General features: G+C 39.3%; 1 protein-coding gene across 1 annotated transcript in view; it reads right to left on the reverse strand.

The window, feature by feature from the left end:
• The window catches only part of ELP1 (elongator acetyltransferase complex subunit 1), a 62,974-nt gene that overhangs the window by 10,001 nt on the left and 30,480 nt on the right, over positions 1 to 22,493 (reverse strand). The window contains exons 20-31 of the mRNA XM_082657469.1: positions 22,353 to 22,426; positions 21,530 to 21,608; positions 21,348 to 21,427; positions 19,645 to 19,782; positions 19,450 to 19,535; positions 18,765 to 18,913; positions 18,066 to 18,189; positions 17,040 to 17,137; positions 15,362 to 15,563; positions 13,208 to 13,269; positions 1,671 to 1,733; positions 1,224 to 1,284 (exon numbers count right to left, since the gene is read on the reverse strand). Of these exons, the coding sequence (XP_082513595.1) occupies positions 1,224 to 1,284; positions 1,671 to 1,733; positions 13,208 to 13,269; positions 15,362 to 15,563; positions 17,040 to 17,137; positions 18,066 to 18,189; positions 18,765 to 18,913; positions 19,450 to 19,535; positions 19,645 to 19,782; positions 21,348 to 21,427; positions 21,530 to 21,608; positions 22,353 to 22,426 (1,216 nt within the window). The remainder of the gene's footprint in view (positions 1 to 1,223; positions 1,285 to 1,670; positions 1,734 to 13,207; positions 13,270 to 15,361; positions 15,564 to 17,039; positions 17,138 to 18,065; positions 18,190 to 18,764; positions 18,914 to 19,449; positions 19,536 to 19,644; positions 19,783 to 21,347; positions 21,428 to 21,529; positions 21,609 to 22,352; positions 22,427 to 22,493) is intronic.

The raw sequence follows: 22,493 nt of genomic DNA on the forward strand, positions 1-22,493 counted from the left end.
CAAAAATAGGAGGAAAGTCTCTGAAATGCTTCTTAAACATATAAGTATTAGGTCTTTGTAGTTTTTCATCTACAAATACCCAATACTTATATGTTTAAGAAGCACTTTTTCTAGGTTCTAATTAGTGGAGAAAAATCCAAGAGTGGGCTAGATGGATTGTTATAGGGCCAGGAAGGATGCTTCCAGTATCCAGTTAGGAGTACCTAAAGTGAATGATACACAAAGAACCCTCCCAGTTTTGAGTAGGACAGGGTAGTAGAGAGCAGGCAGGGTAAGAATATAAATACATGTTAATGTCAGAAAGGCCAGACATTACTTACAGGGTAGACTGTGCAGAGCTTAAAATCAACCTCTACTCCCAAAGACTTTTATAAGTCCAACTGATGTCCTTCTTTTACACTTTGCTTTTAAGGGATATAGCGAACACCAGAGTATACTAGAACTGATAACACTCATCTGTTATTGAGGAACCATCTGCAAAGGTTCTTCTTTTTATTATTATTTTCTGGGCCGTGCCACACTGCATGCAGGATCTTAGTTCCCCGACCAGGGGTCAAACCTGAGGCCCCTGCAGTGGAAGTGCAGAGTCTAAACCACTGGACCACCAGGGAAGTCCCTTCTTATTTTTAAAAAATTTTTATTTTGAAAAAGTTTCAAACCTACTTAAAGGTTGCAGTAATTCAATGTACATACATATACCCTTCACTTAGATTTATCAATTATTAACATTTTGCCATATTTTTGGCTTCCTCTGTTTCTAAACACACACATTTTTGTGGAACCCTCTGAGAGGAAGTTGCAGATATGATTCTTCCCTCTTAAATACTTCAGCATCTCTCTCTTAAGAATCAGGATATCATCTATATAACCACAATACAATTATTAAATGCAGGAAATTAACCATTTGATACAATATTATCTAATATACAGTTCATATTTGAGTTTACCAACTATTCCCAAAGATTCTTAATTGTATCTTATCACAGGTTTTTAACATTCAAATAAGTTATGTGCTACTATTTAGCAACATACCATATTTAAAAACCATGTTCAGAAGTAAATTTCACACCCACTGGAGAACTCTGATTGACTCGATATAATGAGTCCTTTCATCACTGACATGATTAAAGGATGTAATAGCACAGGCAGTACTCTCCCATCTCCCTCTCTCCCAGCAGTTCTATACTTCCAAATCAGGAATTCTATCTAAATGTAACCCTCACCTTCTAAAATGGAAGGCTTTACGTTGGTTTCTATAATATCTGGTCTGTTATATTTATGTACCTAAAAAAAAAAAAAAAATACAACAATTTTAGGCAGGAAAACTTCAAATCACTGGAAAGTTAAGATACTTGGAAATGGATCACTTTCAGAGGTGACAGGATATTTTCCAGAGGAGTAGGCCTCCTATAAGGTAGCCAATGAAAACTCAATTCATTTCAGTAAAAATTAGTAATATTTCATATTTAGAGGACTAATTCCAAACATCAAGAATAAACTTTTTAAATGGTTTAAGAAGCACTGCTTATCCTTAGACCAGGAACCTGAACTATTTCTAACAAATTTCAGTAGCTCCGAAGACAAGGGACTGCGGCTGACGCTGTCTCCCCTGTGCAGGCTCTTGCTCCGCTTAGCACTTCATGCAGGGAGGAGTTTTGAAGTCCTCTTACCAGTCTCAGAGCTTCTTCCCAGGCAGCTCCTTCTAACAGCAAGAGCACAGCTTCTTCATAATCCTGACAGGGGAACATCAAGGAAGGTAACAGGCTAATGGAGCAAGTGTGTTAGATGCCACCATAATAAACTGCAAAACTGCCCACAGAGCTGCCTCCCTCTGCCTTTCCAGCCTATCACTCACAGTCCCAGTTGGTGGGACTGGCCTAGAGTACATGCTCGATAAATATTGATGCAAGAGACAAAGGAGGGGTGTCAATTCTGGAAATGATCACAAAGCACAAGGTAAGCATCACCTCTCTACATCCCTGAGCATCAAAACCACGAGAAAGACTGTTAGAAATGCCCATTTCCCCCGCTGCGCCTCCAAATCTGATTCCAGAGGTTTAGGTGGACTCCTGAATTGACAAGTGCACACTCTGGAAAAATGGTAGACTAGAATAGTAATCTTCTAAACCATTTTTTCTTTTTTAATGTTTATTTTTTTATTTTGAACTTCAAACTTACAAAAAACTGATGAGTGTAATAAACACCTGCATACCCTACAGTCTTTAACCATTTGTGATGCTTGTACCCTTATCACTAAACACTTTTGATCATGTACCCCAATACATAATTAGTTAATGTACTTAAAAAGCATATAAAACAAAACACGTTTTTAAAAGATGAAATATATGAGGCAACTGGCTGAGTTTCTTCAAGTAATCTCTGTTATAAAAAGGTGTATACATTAGATAAAAAGGTGTATACATTAGATAAAAGGGATTTAAAGGACATAACAAAATGCAATACCTGTCCCTAGACTGGAATCTAATTTGGATCGATCTACTGTAAACAATTTTGGAATATTGAGGGAACTTAAATTGTAATTATTAGATGAATTAAAATGTGTCAACATGGAGAGATGAAGATCACAACCAAACACACCAAATTTACAAACAGAACAGCATAATTTCATTTTGGTTAAAAATACGTGTGCGCGTGTGTGTGTGTGTGTGTGTGTGTGTGTGTGTGTGTGTGTGTGGAGAGAGGGGGTGGGGAAGAGACAGGAGAGAGAAAACTCTAGAAAGAAAACAAGAGGTGCTAATAATAGCAATCTCTGAGTGGTAGGAATGAGATGTTTTTATTTTCTTGTATGTGCTTTCAGCACTTTAAACAATCTATAATACATATATACTACTTTAAATAGGTTATTTTTAATTAAAAAGATTGATTAAACATTTTCTTCCGAGAGCCCAAAGGATCCTTGCAGGCCTGTACCACGTGTCCCAGAGGAACGCGGTAGGATGTATTTTGCTTGACTGGCAATGTGTGAGTGTGTGTGTTTTATTGAGATCAAATTCACATAACATACACTGAATGATTTTAAAGTGTGTAATTCGATGGTGTTTACTGTATCACAATGTTGGTAACCACAAGCTCTCCCTTTCAAAATTTTTTTATCATCACATAAAAACACTCCATATCCATTAACCAATCCCTCCTTATTTCCCACTCCTCTCACCCCCTGGTAACTTCTAACCTGCTTTCTGTCTCTCTGGATTTGCCTAATCTGGATATATTGTAAAAAAGGAACCACACAATAGGTGACTTTTTGTGTCTGACTTATTTCACTTAGCATATGTTTTTAAGATTCATCCAAGTTGTACCATCTACTGGTTCTTTGTTCCTTTCTTTCCCCTTATTTTTTTTGATTGTAGTAAAATTTAATATAAAATTTACCCTTTTAACCATTTACTGTATAGTTCGGTGGCATTAAGCAAATTCACACTGTTGTGAAACCATCACCACCACCATCAGTCTCCAAAACTTTATCTTGCAAAACTGAAATTCTATATCCATTAAACAGTAAATTCCCATGTTCCCCTACCCCCAGACTCTAGCAACCATCATTATACTTTCTGTCCAGATGAATTTGACTACTCTAGTTACTTCATGTAAGTAGGATCATACAATATTTGTCCTTTTATGTGAGTTATTTCACTCAGCATAATGTTTTCAAGTTTCATCTAAGTTGTAGCATGCATCAATTTTTCATTCTTTTTTAATACTGAATAATATTCCTGTGTGTGTGTATCTGTGCATGTATGCACATATCACAATTTATTCATCTGTTCATCTGTCATTGATGGACATTTGGGTTGTTTCCACCTTTTGGCTATTATAATGCTCTAAAAATATAAACATTTGTATACAAGTTTCTTTGTGGACGTATGTTTCCATTTCTCGAGTATATATTTAGGGGTGGAACTGCTGAATCATATGGTAATGCTATGCTTAACTTTTTAAGGAACCACCAAACTCTTTTCCATAGCAGCTGCACCATTTTACCTTCCCACTAGCAATATACAAGGGTTCCTATTTCTCCACATCTTTGACAACACTTATTTTTCATTCTTTTGATTAAAATGATTCTAGTGGGTATGAAGTGATAGCCCACTGTGGTTTTGATTTACATTTCCTTAATGAACAACGATGTTGAACATCTCTTCATGTGGTTAATGGCCATCTGTATATCTTCTTTGGAGAAATATCTATTCAAGTCTTTTGGCCATTTCAAACAAAATGAGTTGTTTGTCCTTTTGTTCTTGAGTTGTAAGAGTTCTTTACATATTCTGGACATAACAAGGAAACTATAAACCAATATTCCTTGTGAACAAGCAAAAAAGCCTCAAGTAAACTTTCGAATCCACCAATATAGGTCATACATTATGACCAAGTTGGGTTTAACTCAGGGATGCAAGATTGGTTTAACATTCAAAAGTCAGTGCAGATGAGTGATCAAGATGGTGGAGTAGTAGGACATGAAGCTCACCCCCTCCCACAAATATATCAGAAAGACACATACATGTGGAACAATTCTCACAGAATATCTACCAAACGCTGGCAGAGGACCTCAGAACTCTGAATGAGTAAGAAAATCTCCCTGTAACTGGGTAGGACAAAAGAAAAAAAAAAGAGAGAGGAATCGGGACAGGACCTGGGCCCTTGGGAGGGATCTGTGAAAGAGGAAAGGTTCCTGTACCCTGGGAAGTCCCCTCACCAGTGGGGAGATTAGCTGGGACAGAGGGGGAGCTTTGGAGCCTGGGAGGAGAATGCAGCAACTGGTTTGCAGCAGCTAGAATGGAGAGACAGACAGTGCCACCGCCCTGCACTCCCCAGCCTAAGACACATGTTCTCTGGTATGGGCGGGGGCTGGGTGTGTAAACTTGGGCTTCAGAGATGAGACCCAGGTAGACAACTGGAGTGGGCTGCACGCAGACAGCCTGAAGGGGCTGGAGTCTGGGGCAACCACACCTGGGAGTGCACGCGGAGGAAAGCTAGGCTGCTTTAGCGGCCAGGTGCCATTGTGTGGGCGGTGCGTGAGGGGAGGGGCAGGACCTGCCACTACAGCCTTTTTCCCTGCAGGAGCTCTCAGGCAGCAGAACACCGCCTACACGAGCTCCAGGAGCGGTCACGAGCAGCGACTGCCCTTTGGGCTTTAGGAGTAATCACCAGCTGCCACCACCACCCTTCTGGACTCCAGGATTGGTCGTGAGCTGTCTCTACTCCCTTTGCATGCTCTAGGGGTGCACATGATCTGCCAGTGCCACCGAGAACCCCAAGACCAGGCACTAGCTCCCATATCTGCACACCCCCTGTCAAGGGGATGATGGCCAGCACATGCTGAGGAAAGAGGCTACAGGTAAAAAAAAAAACAGCCCTCATGGGACTTTACTGGTGGTCTAGTGGTTAAGAATCTGCTTCCAATGCAGGGGATGTAGGTTCGATCCCTGGTTGGGGAACTAAGATCCCACATGCCACAGGACAACTAAGCCTGCATGCTCTGTAGCCCGCATGCCACAACTAGAGAGAAGCCCCTGCGCAACTAAAGAGGAGCCCATGTGCCGCAATGAAAGATCCCACATGCTGCAACAAAGATCCCACGTGCCACAAGTAAGACCTGATGCAGCCAAATAAATAAACAAATAAATAAATAATAAAAACAGCCCTCGCACCAAAAATATTAAACCCACACAAGATACACAGGGACAGACCCACATATAAATAGCCCTCCAAGACGAGTAGCTAACTGTTTCTCCTAAACTCACAGAATAAGAGAAATATAAGTGAAATGAAGAAGCAGAGGAACCACTCACAGTTAAAAGACCAAGAGAATTCCCCTGAAAGAACAAATAAACAGACCTCTTCAGTCAAATAGACACCAATTTCAAAAAGGAGATAATGAAAATACTGAAAGAATTAAGGAAGGCTACTGACAGAAATGCAGAGTACTGTAAAAAAAAAAAAAAAAAGGAACTAGAAACTATAAAGTATAACCAAGAAAAATTAGAGAACTCATTTGCTGAGATGACAACTGAACTAAAAGCAATGAACAGCAGAATAAGTAATGCACAAGAACAAATAAGTGACCTGGAAGATAGCAACAGAATAATGGAAATCACCCAATCAGGACAGCAGACAGAAAGGCAAATTAAAAAAAAAAAAGAAAATGAAAGCAATATAAGAGACCTATGGGATAATATAAAGCATGCCAATGGGGATTGAAAATGTATTTGAAGAAATTATGGCTGAAAACTTCCCAAACATAAAGAAGGAAACATATCCAGGTATAGGAAACACAGAGGGTCCCAAACAAGGTAAGCCCAAATAGACCTACACCAAGACATAATACAAACAGCAAAATTTAAAGATAAAGAGAGGATTCTAAAAGCAGCAAGAGAAAAACAAAGAGTTAATTACAAGGGGACCCCCATAAGGCTATCAGCTGATTTCTCTACAGAAACGTTGCAAGGCCAGAAAGGAGGGGCAAGATATATTCAAAGTCCTGAAAGGGAAAAGTCTGCAACCTATGATACTCTACCCAGCAAGATTATCATTTAGAATACAAGGAAAGATAAAGAATTTCTCAGACAAGCAGAAACTAAAAGAATACAGCAATACTAAACCTATTCTAAAGGAAATACTGAAAGGTCTTCTCTAAATAGAAAAGAAGAATATATAAGAAAGAGAAAATCACAATTGGAAAGCAAATCACCTAAATAAGCCAGTACAGAGATTAAAAAAAAATTTTAAAATTTCTGTGAAAGTGATAACCACAATAAACAGCAAAAGGATGAACATGAAGATGTAAAAGAGGACATCAAAATCATAAAGTGTGGGGGAGGAGAGTAAGAAAATGTAGATTTTTTTTTCATTTCCTAGAATGTGTTTGAGCCTATATGACTAGCAGTCTAAGGCAAGCAGATACAGGATGGGGTTAACATAGTGGAAAAACAGGGTAACCACAAATCAAAGACATACAATAGATTAAAAAAACCAAAAAGAACGTAAGTATAACACAAAAGAAAATCATCGAACCACAAAAGATAAAAAGAAAAAGGGACAAAGAAAAAATATAAAATCAACAGGAAAACAAGGTTAAAAAGGCAATTAATACATATCTATCAATAATTACCTTAAATGTCAATGGACTAAATGCTCAAATCAAAAGACACAGAGTGGCAGACTGAATTAAAAAAATGAGCCTACAATACCTGCCTGCAAGAGACCCACTTCAGGGCAATGAACACACAGAGATTGAAAGTGAGGGGACAGAAAAAGATATTTCATGCAAACGGAAATGACAAGAAAAGTGGGAGTCACAACACTCATATCAGACAAAATAGACTTTAAAACAAAGTCCATAAAGAAGGATAAAGACGGACACTATATAATAAAAGGATCAACACAAGAAGAGGATTTTACACTCGTCAACATATATTCACCTAATATAGGAGCATCCAAATACACAAAACAAATACTAACAGACATAAAGGGAGAAACTGACAGGAATACAATAATAGTAGGAGACTTTAACACCCCACTCACATCAATGGACAGATCTTCTAGACAGAAAATCAATAAGGCAACAGAGATCCTGAATGATACAATAGAACAGTTAGACTTAATTGATATTTTCAGGGCATTACATCCAAAAAACCCCATAATACACATTCTTTCCAAGTGCACATTAAACATTCTCTAGGATTGACAACATACTAGGGCACAAAACAAGCCTCAACAAATTTCAGAGTATAGACGTTATCTCAAGGATCTTTTCTGACCACAATGCCATGAAACTAGAAATCAACCACAGGAAAAGAAATGAGGAAAAAAATGACTACATGAAGACTAGACAACATGCTACTAAAAAACCAACAGGTCAATGATGAAATCAAAGAGGAAATTAAAAAATACCTTGAAACAAATGACAATGAAAACACAACCATACAAAATCTATGGGATGCAGCAAAACCATTTCTTAGAGGGAAGTTCATAGTGATATAGGCCTTGTTCAAAAAACAAGAAAAATCTCAAATAAACAACCTAATCAACCACTTAAAACAATTACAAAAAGAAGAACAAATAAAAGAATTATAAAAAGTAATTCATGACGTAATTCATGAATAAAAATAATGCATGAAGTAATTCATGAATTACATGAAGTCAGTAGAAGGAAGGAATTAATAAAAATCAGGGAGGAAATAAAATAAAGATTTAAAAAACAACAGAAAAAAAATCAATAAAACAAAGAGCTTGTTCTTTTAAAGGGTAAACAAGATTGACAAGCCTCTGGCAAGACTCACCAAGAAGAAGAGAGAGAGAACCCAAATAAACAAAATAAGAAATGAAAAAGGAGACATGACAACTGATACTGCACAAATACAAAAAACCATAAGGGAATACTATGAACAACTATATGCCAACAAATTCACAACCTAGAAGAAATGGACAAGTTTCTAGAAACATAGAACCCACCAAAATTGAATCAAGAAGAAACAGATAATTTGAAAAACCAATCACTAGAGGTGAAATAGTCTGTAATTAAAAAAACTCCCTACAAACAAAAGTCCAAGACCAGATGGCTTCACAGGTGAATTCTACCAAACATAAAAAGAAGAACTTATACCTATCCTTCTCAAACTCCTCCAAAAAACTGAAGAGTGGGGAACACTCTCAAAGACATTCTATGGAGCTGCCATCATCCTGATACCAAAACTGGACAAAGACACCACCCAAAAAGAAAATTTCAGGCCAATATCTTTGATGAATACAGAGGCAGAAATTCTCAACAAAGTGTTAGCAAACTGGATCCAACAACACATAAAAAAGATCAGACACCACGACCAAGTGAGATTCATCCCAAGTTCCCATGGATGGTTCAACGTACGCAAGTCAATTAATGTGATACACCACATCAACAAAAGGCAAGACAAAAACCAATAGATGCAGAAAAGCATTTGACAAAATTCAACATCCATTTATGTTAAAACCCCTTTCCAAAGTGGGTATAGAGGGAACATATCTCAACATAATAAAGCTATTTATGACAAACCCACAAGCAATATAATACTCAATGGTGAAAAGCTGAAAGGCTTCCTGCTAAAATCTGGAACTAGACAAGGATGCCCACTCACACCACTTCTATTCACCATAGTATTGAAAGGCCTAACCACAGCAATCAGACAAAAAGAAATAAAAGGTATCCAAATCGGAAGGGAAGAGGTAAAATTGTCATTATATGCAGATAACATGATCCTATACATAGAAAACCGTAAATACACCCCAGAAAAACTACTAGAACTGATAAACAAATTCAGCAAGGTAGCAGGATACAAGATTAACATACAGAAATCAGCTACATTTCTTTACACTAACAATGAAATATCAGAAAGGGAATGTAAAAAAACAATACCTTTCAAAATCACAGCCCCCCAAATAAAATACTTCGGAATAAACCTGACCAAGGAGGTGAAAGACTTATATGCTAAAAGCTATAAAACATTAAGAAAGATAATTGAAGATGACTCAAAGATATGGAAAGAAATCCTATGCCCTTGGATTCAAAGAATTAATATTGTTAAAATGGCCATACTACTGAAAGCAATCTACAGATTCAATGCAATCCCTATCAAATGACCCATGACATCTTTCACAGAACTAGAACAAATAATTGTAAAATTTGTATGGAACCACAAAAGACCCAGAATTGCCAAAGCAATCCTGAGGAAAAAGAAGAAAGCAGGAAGCATAACCTTCCCAGACTTCAGACATACTACAGAGCTACAGAAATCAAACCAGCATGGTATTGGCACAAAAACAGACAAATGGATCAATGGAACAGAATAGATAGCCCAGAAATAAATACACACAACTACTGTCAATTAATCTTCGATAAAAAAGTCAAAAATATATAATGTGAAAAAGACAGTCTCTTTAGTAAGTGCTGTTGGAAAAGTTGGACAGCCACATGTAAACTGATGAAGTTGAAGCACACACTACACAAAATAACCTCAAAATTGTTTAAAGACTTAAACATAAGACATGACATAATAAAACTCCTAGAAGAGATCACAGGCAAAACATTCTCTGACATAAATTGTACCAATGTTTTCTTAGGACAGTCTTCCAAGGCAATGGAAATAAAAACAAAAATAAACAAATGGGACCTTGTCAAACTTACAAGCTTTTGCACAGCAAAGGAAACCATAAACAAAACGAAAAAACAACCTATGGAATGGCAGAAAATATTTGCAAATGATGTGATGCACAAGGGCTTAATTTCCAAAATATACAAACAGCTCATATAACTCAACAACAAAAAAACAAACAACCCAATCAAAAGATGGGCAGAAAACATAAATAGACATTTCTCTAAAGAATACATACGGATGGCCAATAGGCACATGGAAAGATGCTCAACATCATTCATTATTAGAGAAACGCAAATCAAAACGACAATGAGGTACCACCTCACACAGGTCAGAATGGCCATCATTAAAACTCTATAAAATAACAAATGTTGGAGAGGATGTGGAGGAAAGGGAACCCTCCTACACCACTGGTGGGAATGTAAGTGCGGCTGCTATGGAAAACAGTATGGAGGTGCCTCAGAAAACTAAAAATAGAATTACGATATGAACCAGCAATCCCACTCCTGGGCATATATCCAGACAAAACTGTAATCCAAAAAGATACATGTACCTCTATGTTCACAGCAGCACTATTCACAATAGCCAGGACATGGAAACAGTCTTAATGTCCATCAACTGATGAATGGATAAAGAAGATGTGGTACATATAATACAATGGAATGCTACTCAGCCATATAAAAGAACAATGGTATTTGCAGCAACAAGAGATTATCATACTAAGTGAAGAAAGTCAGAAAGACAACTACCACATGATGTCACTTATATGTGGAGTCTAAAATATGACACAAAAGAACCTATGTATGAGACAGAAACAGACTGACACTCATAGAGAACAGACTTGTTTCCAAGGGGGAAGAGGGTGGGGGAGGGATGGAGTGGGAGGTTGGGGTGAGCAGATGTAAGCTATTATATATGGAATGGATAAACAACAAGGTCCTACTGTATAGCACAGAGAAGTATATATTCAGTATCCTATGATAAACCATAATGGAAAATAATATATAAAAACAAATGTATATATATGTGCAGCCGAATCACTTTGCTGTATAGCAGAAATTAACACAACATTGTAAATAAGGTATTATCCTTCAATTAAAAAAAAGAAAAAACATAAATACAATTCACCCTATCACTGGTCTAAAAACAAAACAGAAAACATCTTAGTTTAAGAGGCAATCAGCAAACTTCAATACCCGTTCATGATAAAAACTCTCAGAACCAGAAATAAAAGGGAATTTCCTCAACACAAGTGGGCTAGGATTGGCAAATTTTTTCTGTAAAAAGATAGTTAATATTTTAGGCTTTCTGGGACTTTCATCCAGACTGTGTCTGTCACAACTCTTCAACTCTGTGGTTTTAAGTGCAAAAGAAGCCACAGACAATGGGTAAACAAATGGTGGGGCTATGTTCCAATAAAACTTTATGTACAAAACAGGTGGCCAACAAGATTTGGCCCTCCCAGTTTCTCACACCTATTAAACTCCCAAAAAAGCTAGCAAACATCACACTTAGGGTGAAAGACTGAATTTCTCCAGCTAATAGCACTCACTGTAGACAAGGCCAAGAGTTAAAAACTCTATGGGGGTCCATACTTACAGAGATTCCTACACTTTTGTGAGTTTTTACCTCCAAGAGCCCTACCAGAACTTCTCACAGTGTCTACGTACTTCTAGCACGGGGAAGGGAAAAGCAGACATTTGAAAATACTGACAAGACCTGCACTCAAGTGATTTTGGCAAAGCCTAATCGAAGTGGGTTTCACCAGGGCCTAACCAATGTGGAGGCAGGGAAATACCCAGCTGCAGCCCCCTCTAACCTTCCTATCCTACCTAAGAAGTGAAAAAAAACTGAGAATAACTGGTGAAGTTCACAGATGAGGTACATGCTCACTTCAAGACTGCCAGCTAATCACAGGACTACAGAACACTTCTCCTACCCAACCCCCAGCCTCATCACCATATCATTAAAGACCTATTTATCAGATTTGCTTTAACCCAGTATATCACACACATAAGGCTTCTGACAGAAAATTACAAGGCATACAAAAGGGATTAAAACACAGTTTGAAGAGTCAAAGCAAGCATCAGAACACGACTCTGATAGGGCAGGGATGTTGAGATTGTGAGGCTGGGAACTTAAGATCAGTACAATAAATATGATAACACCTCTAATGGAAAAAACAACGTCAAGAACAGATGGGTCATGTAAGCAGAGAGTTGGAAATTCTAAGAAAGTCAAAAAGAAATGTTAGAAATCAAAAGCAGGCATCTTATCCATTTAGTTAACCATCTTAGGTGGGATATATCTTCATGTTTTCAGCTCAATCACCCAACATATTTTCTTTCCAGGATCTAATGATATCACAGTTACCTTGTTTCACTCACTCTTATTACATGAAAGACAATGAAGTATTTTAAAAGCACAATTTTGTTATGCAGATGTGCCCTCTAGTGACAACTGTAACAAACACTTTCTCATCAAAGGCCAAAACCCTAGAGGCAGGAATCCCTGGTATTAATTGTGTACCTGTGTCCTGTTAAGTCTGTGACAGCACATAGGCTTTATTATTTTCATAATAAATCCTAGAATTCTATCAAAAGCTGGTGTAGGTAATTATCTTTATAATCTGGTGGGAAATTGGAACCCATCAAGCTGCCCGAGGTAAAAGAGACATTTCCAACAGAAAGAACAGAAGTGAAAGCCGAAAAAGGGTGTAACGCTCCATCCTTTTGGTTGAGAACGGTCTTTTCTCATTGTTTCTACTTTGGCAAGTTAATATAAAAGGTATAATTCCCTTCAGATTTAATTTATACTTTCTACCAAGGTCAAGCCACTAGTGCATATTGTAATAGTGTTCTTTGGCACAGCAAGTGTAATTACTTAGAGATATACTGAATTTAGATTACCAAGTCAAGCCAGCAAGATGGGAGACCCTCAGGGGAAATACTACCTCTGGATTTCCTAAATACCCACAGTTCCTTTAATTTTCATGATCACTAAGGTACTTGCTTGTTGATTGGGGGTGGGGGAGGGGTGTGGATGGGAGGCACTGAGTTTACCTGGGCGTACTGTTCCAAAACTGTGGCTGCGTCGCCGTGCTTCCTCTGCTCAGCTAGCTTTCCTGCAAAGACAGTAAGCATCTGAGCACAGTCGGCTTACTAAGAACGGTATTCCCAAAACTCAAGTTGAAACGGTTTCAGGTGGTACTATTTAAATCAAAATGGTCCCCTACAAATTGGAGATTGAGCTCTACAGAGTATACATTCAAAGTGAACTGCTTTAAAATGGCATTTTCAAAAGTGTTCTCCCAGACTGCTCGAAGGATCATAAAAGGCAGGACCAAGAAACCATTCTCAGGTCAAGTACGTTTGTGAAGCACTGGGTAAGGTAGAGTTAAGCATTCTTTTGCTGAAATGCTTCATTAATATGTCTTTATTCTGTATCAAACTATATACTTTATGAATTTCTATGAGAGAGAGAGGCAGGAATACCATGGGGTCCTATCTTAAATGGCAGTTACAATCAAAATTTAGCATGGGATGTGAAAATCACATATAGTCAAAATCAGTCATGAAAAATACAAAGGCACACATACGGGAAACTGACCTAGCATCTCGCACTAATCCTTTTTTTCCTCTAATAGGAAGAGGCTGCTGTTTCTTTGGTTGCGCACTAGATGGGGGTAGTTGGCTTATGTCAGGGGTCTTGCAGTATCTTCAGATCTGAGACTCATTCTCAGCCCAGTTGAGATAATTACACTATGAGAGGCACACAGAACCCAGAGTTAACTAAGGGCCTGGCAGAGTCACGTCTCCCATTTCATGCTAACTCCAGGGCATATTATCACTGTCAAAACCAGGAAGAGTCATCTCCACTGTTTCAATAGCTATCTTTTCTTCCTTTTGGTGACTTGTGTAAACTAAGTTAAATGTACACATGAAGTGACTCCACCCTGTAACATTTCTCAAAAATCTTTGAGCACTGTCTTCTCCACCTTTTTCTGCTAAGCATCTGGGAGAACTAGGTGCACTCCATTATAAGGCATGACACACAGCAAGCTAAGAGTTGAAAAGAATGTAAGAGAAGATAACAGACACCAAGAACAGAACTAGAAAATTTAAACTACAAATAACAAGTTTCTAGAGCAGAAGTATCAACGGAGCCAGAATGAAGAGTTAATAAGACTCAAATAAGGACTTCTTGGTACCTGTAAAAAGAGTTCAGCTTGGAAATTGAAAGGGCTTATAGAAGAGTCCACAGATACAATAACCAGAAAATGCCAGAAACAGAAAAGTGATAATCTCACACATTTTTATAATCCCAAAGGAAAAAAAAACAATGTGAAATTACTCAAGAGAATATATATGTACATTTAACAGGATGTAGTTTGGATTTTTTTTCAGGACTGCTTTTTATGGGGATATCATAACAATATTTACAAGACTCTTGAAAAGGTGGGGGGAAAATATACCAGCCACTCACTCACTTCAAGCATGGCTGAGAGGGCCAGAGCCGCACCCGTCACTTCTCCCAGGCACTCTGGGAATGCCACTCCACTCTAAGAAATCAGACTGGAATAACCTCACCTCCAGTTCAGGCAATCCCTAGATCCTGACACAGCTAAACTGCCTTTGCTTTCACATTGCTTATACATTTGGCTTCATTTCTGAAAATTGCTATTATGGTTTCCAATGATCTATTGGCTATATTTGAACAGTCCCACCTGGAAATTCATCTTTACATTCTCGCAGGGCACATTGCTACCCAGCTACACTGTACCCGGTGTCCTGTAAAGTGTGAGTTTGGTGAATGAGGTAGAGAAAAGTGTTAGCTAGATCATTTCCAACTTTGAGTGTTCTCTCACGATTCTAGCTTTTCCCCTTCCTGAGGACTGGAATACAGATGTGGAGAAAATCCACCTTCAACTCTCTGCCTAAGAGATGGCAGATCCACACCATGGGAGGACTTGTCAGTGCCATGAGAGAGACAAGTAAACTGCTTTCTTTATTGTGCCATTGTATTTGGGGAGCTCTCGTAGCAGTTAAACTTTTACTCTACCTAATAAGCCACTCCAAATTAACCTTTACCCATGCACATGACAGTGCACCAAGGTGTGCTCCCACCTGACACATGTCTGCAAAACTGCCAAACAAAACCACAGAGACACAAAGCCATTAGAGAAGTTATCTGGGAGAACCTAATGGCGTGTTTACCTGCCAGAGTTCTGCCCAGGCCAGCCAGCTGGTCTTTGGTCAAGTGAAGCTGGGCTGCCACACAGAGAGCTTGCTGCCAACTGCCACAAGCCAGAAAGGCGCTGAGAGCTTTCTCGTGGGCACCAGCACGGGCAAACACGAGCCCTGCTGGCTCACAGAGGTGCTCCTGCAGCAGGTGTTCCCCGTAAGCAATGCTGATGTCCTGGGACAGGAGGAGACAAAGGGTTGGTGAGGACAGGTGATAACTGTTTTTTTAAATCTCCAAGGTAGGCTGCCTCTGTCATTATACTTGAAACTCCCTGGAATGACTTAGAAAAACCCTGTGGATGACCAGTGAATTCAATCTTTCTTCCACTCAGAACCTTACTGAGGATGTGCCATGTATTCATCCAACAAATAATTACTGAGTGCTGTTCAGGGCAGCGGGAGTAACAGAGCAAAGCAAAAAATAAAGCCAAACAAAGCAGAAACAAACAAACAGAAAAAATAAGCAGTAACAAGAACCACTCCCAAGTTCCTGCTCTTGTGGTGAAAGAGTACGGACTTATAAACACACTGTGGTCGACAGCATAATGGCAGATAGTGGTAAAGGGATAGAGCGATGGAAGTGCTGTTTCAGAGGGCTGTGAGGATTAGAAGCCATGTGAAGAGTTACGGGACAGTATTCCACGCCAAGAGCACACAAAGCACCATGGCCATTGGGCAGGAATGGGTATGGAAGGCACAGGAAAGAATAACAAAAAGGCTGGTATGACTGAAGCACAGAGGGCACAGGGGACGAACAGATAAGGCAAATGAGAGCAAAGAGGCAGGCTTTGGCCAAATTCTGTATTCCCCAGGCTCAGTATGAGGCAGGGAATCAGAGGGACATAATACGGGGTCCCTGCCCTTAAGGAAACCCACAGCCTGGTGGGGCAAAAAATCAGTAGATAGCAGATTGATAAATGCCCTTCCCAAGTTTAGAACAAGGTGCTCTGGGAGCTCAGTGTTTGGCACCTCAGCCAGGAACGGCTTTCTGGCAGAGGAGACCCGAGAGTTTAGAAGGACAGGAGGGCTAAAGGAAGTGGAGGAAGAGGGCTGCCAGAGGCAGCTGATGCTAAAGAAGCAGGCAGGGGCCAGATGACAGAAAGACGTGTACAATTTGTGGACAAACTGAAAATGGTGGTGATGATGGCACGGGCTCCATATCCCAGGTTGGCCACCTCACGTCCCAGGTCCTGAGGCAAGGTGGTTCCTCATTTGAAAATTGTGCACAACACCTACCAGGTTGTTGTAAGAATTATAATACATGTAGCTGATAAGCAAAGTACTGCACATGAGAAAAGCTAAACAGATGTTTGTTCAAACAAGCGAACCAAACTTTATGCAGAAATACATGGGAAAGATCAGCACTATTCAGGATGATCGTGAGTTTGGGCTGGAGGAGGGGCAGGATGGAAACTGCCATGGTATTCCCGAGGAGGATCCAGAGACAACGCCTAGGTTTCTTGCCTGGGCAAGTTCTTCAGAAGAGGAACAGGTCAGGGCCTTTCTCCCAGATAAGAAGTTCAAGATGAGGCTAATTAGTTTGAAGATAAACCTTGAAACCAAGGACAGTGTCAGGGGCTCAGGAGCCTCATCCTTCTCCAACTACAGCACAAAGCAAAATCAGGAGAGCCTCATTTCACATGCTACACACCTTGTACTGCTGCGAGTTTGGTGGATATAACTTCAGAGCTTCGTTATACAAGTTTTTATCTTTTATTAAGTTCAAGCATTCTGGGAAGTACTCCAGTCCTACAGGAATAAGATTCATACACACACAAGCTTGAGACTTGGGAAGCATAATGGATTTCATTTCTACCAATGGTCCCTACATAAAATCAACAAGGGACCTTTTTAAGACCCGCATAATTAGAGTATCTGGAGAACGGGAATGCAGGAGTGTGAGCTTTAATGAGCACCACTGCAGATTCTGAGGTATGAGAAGCGCCAGTTGCAATCAGAGTTCTACTTAAAAGGAATTTTACACCACCCCTGATGAATGACCATCCAGCCCAGTGTTTGCTCAGCATCCTTAGTAAGAATCATCTGGGGAGCTTATTAACCATACACACGCCTGAGTCCCGTCCCAGCCCAGCTGAACCAGATCCTCCAAGGAAGCCAGAAGCTGAATGCTTAACAAGCACCCCAGGTGACTCTTCCTTGTCCCCGTCTCAGCCCTTAGGAAAGAGTCATAACTGCTGAAGCGTGAGGCTCCACTACTGGTCAGGGATGGGGTGAAGCACAACACCCGGCATCGTGCTGCTTCGACTCCATATCACTGCCAATCAAAACTGTGTCAGGGCACTGCCAGTAGGCATGGCCACTCAGACAGGCTGGGTTTCCTTCAGGTGTCTGCAAACACCAGGAGAAGAGTGAATTATCAACCAATTTTGATTTTAAGACACTGAAGTGAATTTCGAGGATGATCACTCTTGACTCAGAAGCATCTGCTCTATCTTCTTAGCTATGGAGCTCCTCCCGTTCATTCAAAGACATTTGCTTTACCCTCAGCTTTTCAAAACATATGATAAAAATAAGGTGCGCGTACGTAATTGTTAACGTTTTCAGGTGTGGAAATTGAAATCCGTCTGTCTAAACTAACATTTGATTGCAATTTATACCCTCCCTAGTTCCAAAGAATATTTGAAGCAGAAATAAACATACTAACCCTCACACTTACCACATTTGCTGAGGTGGCCAATGGCTTTTTCATACCGTTTCAAATATTTGTCTATAGTGAACCGCTGATAATTCGTTTCCATTTTCTTAAGTGTATTTAGAAATGGAAGGTATTCTTTGGGATCCTAAAAGTTAAAAAAAAATTTTTTTTAAAGGACAATTTTATTGCTCGTGATTATATTACTTATAAAAATAAACATATAATAATTATAGCAATGAAACGAAAGCTACATCATTTTAAAAATATGTAGTGTATTCATATATTAATTATATATAAAACCAAACTACATAAAACCACTTTTGGTAAAAATGCCTTAACATATGGGCATATTGTCCAGGTTCCCAATTTGCACTGGTAAAAGAAGCTACATGATAGAACTGGACTGGAATATGAATCATTTGTTATATTTCCTTTATAAGAGAAGAATTTGTTCACACTTAATGCCTATAAGCTTAAAAATAACCCAGTAATTTTATTTCAATTGCTCAACCTAGCAATCAAAACACTTTGGTAAGCCCAGAACAGCGACAGAGAATGAGCTTGGAAGTATGGGTCCTGGAGACTAACAGTTCTGCCTCGAGGCCTGTCCTCACAGCCTTAACATCAGACCAAACACTGCAGTTTCAGGAGCACTGTTTCATACTACCATGTTCGCATAAACAAAAATGAGAAGTATGTCTAAGCAGTAACTCCACATACCTTCTGTGACTTCTCAGCTACCATGAGGACCAAATCAAAGTTATAGGTCCCAAGAGAATGATCATATAATTCATTAACATCTACAAGAAGCAGCAAATACTTCAGGGCCTCTTCAGCACTCACAGCATCAGGAACAGGTGCAGCACTTCCTATCAGTGTGTAAGAAAACAAAACAGAACAAAACCATTTGGGGAAAAAACCCACACACCTAGCAACATAACCAAAAAGACAAAGTAATACGTTTTCCTGGCAGAACTGGACACCAGATGAATATATTCTTTTGACTCTTTTTTTTTTCTTTTTTTTTGCAGTGCACGGGCCTCTCACTGCTGTGGCCTCTCCCGTTGCGGAGCACAGGCTCCAGACGCACAGGCTCAGCGGCCATGGCTCACGGGCCCAGCCCCTCCACGGCATGTGGGATCTTCCCAGACTGGGGCACGAACCCGTGTCCCCTGCATCGGCAGGCGGACTCTCAACCACTGCGCCACCAGGGAAGCCCTGACTCTTGTACAAGCTTTATAGGGCAGCATTCAAAGAAATGGACCCAGGTCTTAAAATGGAGACGAAAAAGCCACACGCCAAATCAGTGATGTGACCCTGGTCCTGGTCAGTGTGATCTCCAGAAGACCGAAGACCCGATGTCAGTTGAGGCCCCGATACACACACTCTGTCAACATGTCTCTACCTTGAAGCTCGTGTACCTTCTGCAGCACAATTTCCAGTTCTGGGGTTGTTTTTTTCACGTGAGAGGTGAGTATTGATAGGCAGTACCTGAAGTAGTAAGTGAAGTACACCAGAATAAGGAAGGTGAGCAAGCTGAAGAGAAACAACTACACACTTCTGTTACTCAAAAGATGCCACCTAACGACAGCACACGTACTTGTGAGGATTTATGTTCTCCATGGCTGCTCTCATAGCATCGCAGATAAGGTCTACTTTTTTCCCATCAGGATCGCTGGACAGCTGGACAGTGCTGGTAACTGGTGGAGGGTACATGGTTTTTGTAACATCTTCTTCCCTGCAAACAAGCGTGTATTACAAGGTCACTAACTGAACATATGTCCCAGCTATCAAACTACTAACATATATGTTGGAGTGCCGATGAGGTAATAAATAAAAAATGGCTTTTGGAAGACAGTTTAATTCTAAAAATATTCATATATGGTGAAAAATGGAAAAACTTGCTGAGAAAATGGAAACATGTCCACAGAAGACTTGTATGTTAATGTATACAGATGTTACATTCATAGAGCCCCAAACTGGGTACAGTCCAGGTGTCCACCCACAGGAGAATGAAGAAATAAACTGCAGTATGTTTACACTACGGCATACTACTCAGCAATAAAAAAGAATAAACTAGTGATACATGCAAAAACATGGATGAATCTCAAGATAGTATACTATATGATTCATTTATATAAAGTTCTTGAACAGGCAAAACTGATCTACAGCGAAAAACTCAAAAAAGCAGTTGCCAAGAGGGTGGGGACAAAGAACAAATGAGAAGGGATTTGGGGGAACCTTCTGAGATGAAAGAAATGTCCTCTATCTTGATAGGGGTCAAGATTACATGGAAGTATACCTTTGTCAAAACTCAGTGAATGGTACACTTATAATCTGTGCATTTCATTATATATAAATTTGACATGCAGGGGGACCCCGTACACAAAGAATATGCTCTAGTTAATGTTATGCAAGGTGAGGTACTGACAGGTAAAGTGGACTGATGCCTATAATTACCTCGAAATTTGTCTAAAGTAAAGATGAAGGGTGGGGACTTCCCTGGTGGCGCAGTGGTTAAAAGTCCGCCTGCTAATGCAGGGGACACAGGTTCGAGCCCTGGTCTGGGAAGATCCCACATGCCACGGAGCAACTAAGCCTGTGCGCCACAACTACTGAGCCTGTGCTCTCTAGCCCGTGAGCCACAACTACTGAGCCCACATGCTGCAACTACTGAAGCCTGTGTGCCTAGAGCCTGTGCTCTGCAACAAGAAAAGCCACCGCAATGAGAAGCCTGCACACCACAACAAAGAGTAGCCCCTGCTCACCACAACTAGAGAAAGCCTGCACGCAGCAACGAAGACCCAATGCAGCCAAAAATAAATTAATTTTTTTTAAAAGTGCATTAGGAAAAAAAAATGAATGGTGGATGGACAGATGGGAAATAGTGATAAAGCAAATACAGGAACTGTAGAATCTAGGTGCTGGTACAGGATGCTCACTGGACAATTTTCTCAACTTTTCTACATGTTTAAAATTTTTCATTAAAAAGTTAGAAAAAAATAAAAAAAATAGAAAGTTAGAAAAAAGTCACTGCAGAGGAAGACATCATTTATTTCAATTAATAGTTTTTTATGTACACCTAAAATTAAAGTCAAATAATAATTCTAAATGACATCTTTTAAAGTCTTAGTTTTAAAAAGGGAAAAGACTGAAAATCCAGTACATGCGGCATCTAAGAGTTAGAGATTAAAAAAAATATATTGAAAAGTAATTTTTCTCCTCTATTTATCTGTCTGATTTCCTTAACCAGAAGAGAGAAAATTATGCATGCGATACTCATGAATTATTCAAAATACTTACTTCAATTCTGTGAAAAACAGATTAATATGATTTACAGAATCTATCTGTCTTATGAAGGTTTCCACATTTTCAAGAAACACCTACCCAAGAAAAAAATAAAAAAAGGACAAAACATTTTAGTTCAGATCATCTTAGTTCAAGTCTAAGGTAAGCTATGATAAATATCAGATTTAGAATGTTACCTTAGGGTTATGATCATGAATCAGATTGAGATTAATTCTCAGTTTTCTCATGCATTCAAATGCTTCTTTAAACATTAGTCTGTGAAGAGACAGAAAATGAACAGAGAGGGCATTTCACAAAAAGTAAGCTCCCTGGACTCAGCATATTTTCATAATGATATAAACCAGTTAAAATTAAGACTATAGCCCAACTACTACTGGATTTCTACTCTGAAATCATAGAATGAAAAAAATCAGGTACCAGATTCATTTACCTTCCTAAAAGGTGTGATTTAGTCATCATGGCTGGTTGAGGACTATATCCACACACACGCACACAAAATCATTACGGAACTTAGAGCTACTTTCTTTTTTAACAAAATGTTAGTAAACATTTTCCAATATAAAGTTTCCCCCAAATTCAGAGATTCAGATAATGGATCATTTCCTTCACGACAGTGGCTCAGGCATTTTTGGGTCATAGGCCTTTTTATAAGTCTGCTGAAAGCCTTAGGCCTTCTGCCCAGACAAATACACACAGACACAGGATGGTACAAAAATTCCCTGGGTTCACAGGCCATCTAAAGCCTATATCGTTCCCCTTAGGCTAGGAAGCCCTGTTTCGTACACTGAGCCTCATGATTCCTTCTGCTAGGAATGTTTATTACACCATACGATATAAGAATCAAAGTGTGAAGAAAAGAGAGCCTCTGAGAATCTGATTGAAGATATATGTAATGAAAGATTTGAAGACTTTTAAGTTTTAAAAATCTTAATGGAATACTTGCTGTCTTCACACGTAAGTCATAACAATAAGCTAACTAATCATATACATGGTACTTACTTGTCCAACCACTTCCGAATTTGAGCTAAAACCAGGGCTCGATGATGAACAACTTCTAAGTTTCCCCTTGGCATCTTAAAATAAATAAATCAAATCGATAACTTTTTTAACTAAATAGAAAAAAATTAAATACCCAGGATA

Source organism: Grampus griseus (genome assembly GCF_964374135.1).
Source record: "Grampus griseus genome assembly, chromosome: 6".
Lineage (NCBI taxonomy): Eukaryota > Metazoa > Chordata > Mammalia > Artiodactyla > Delphinidae > Grampus > Grampus griseus.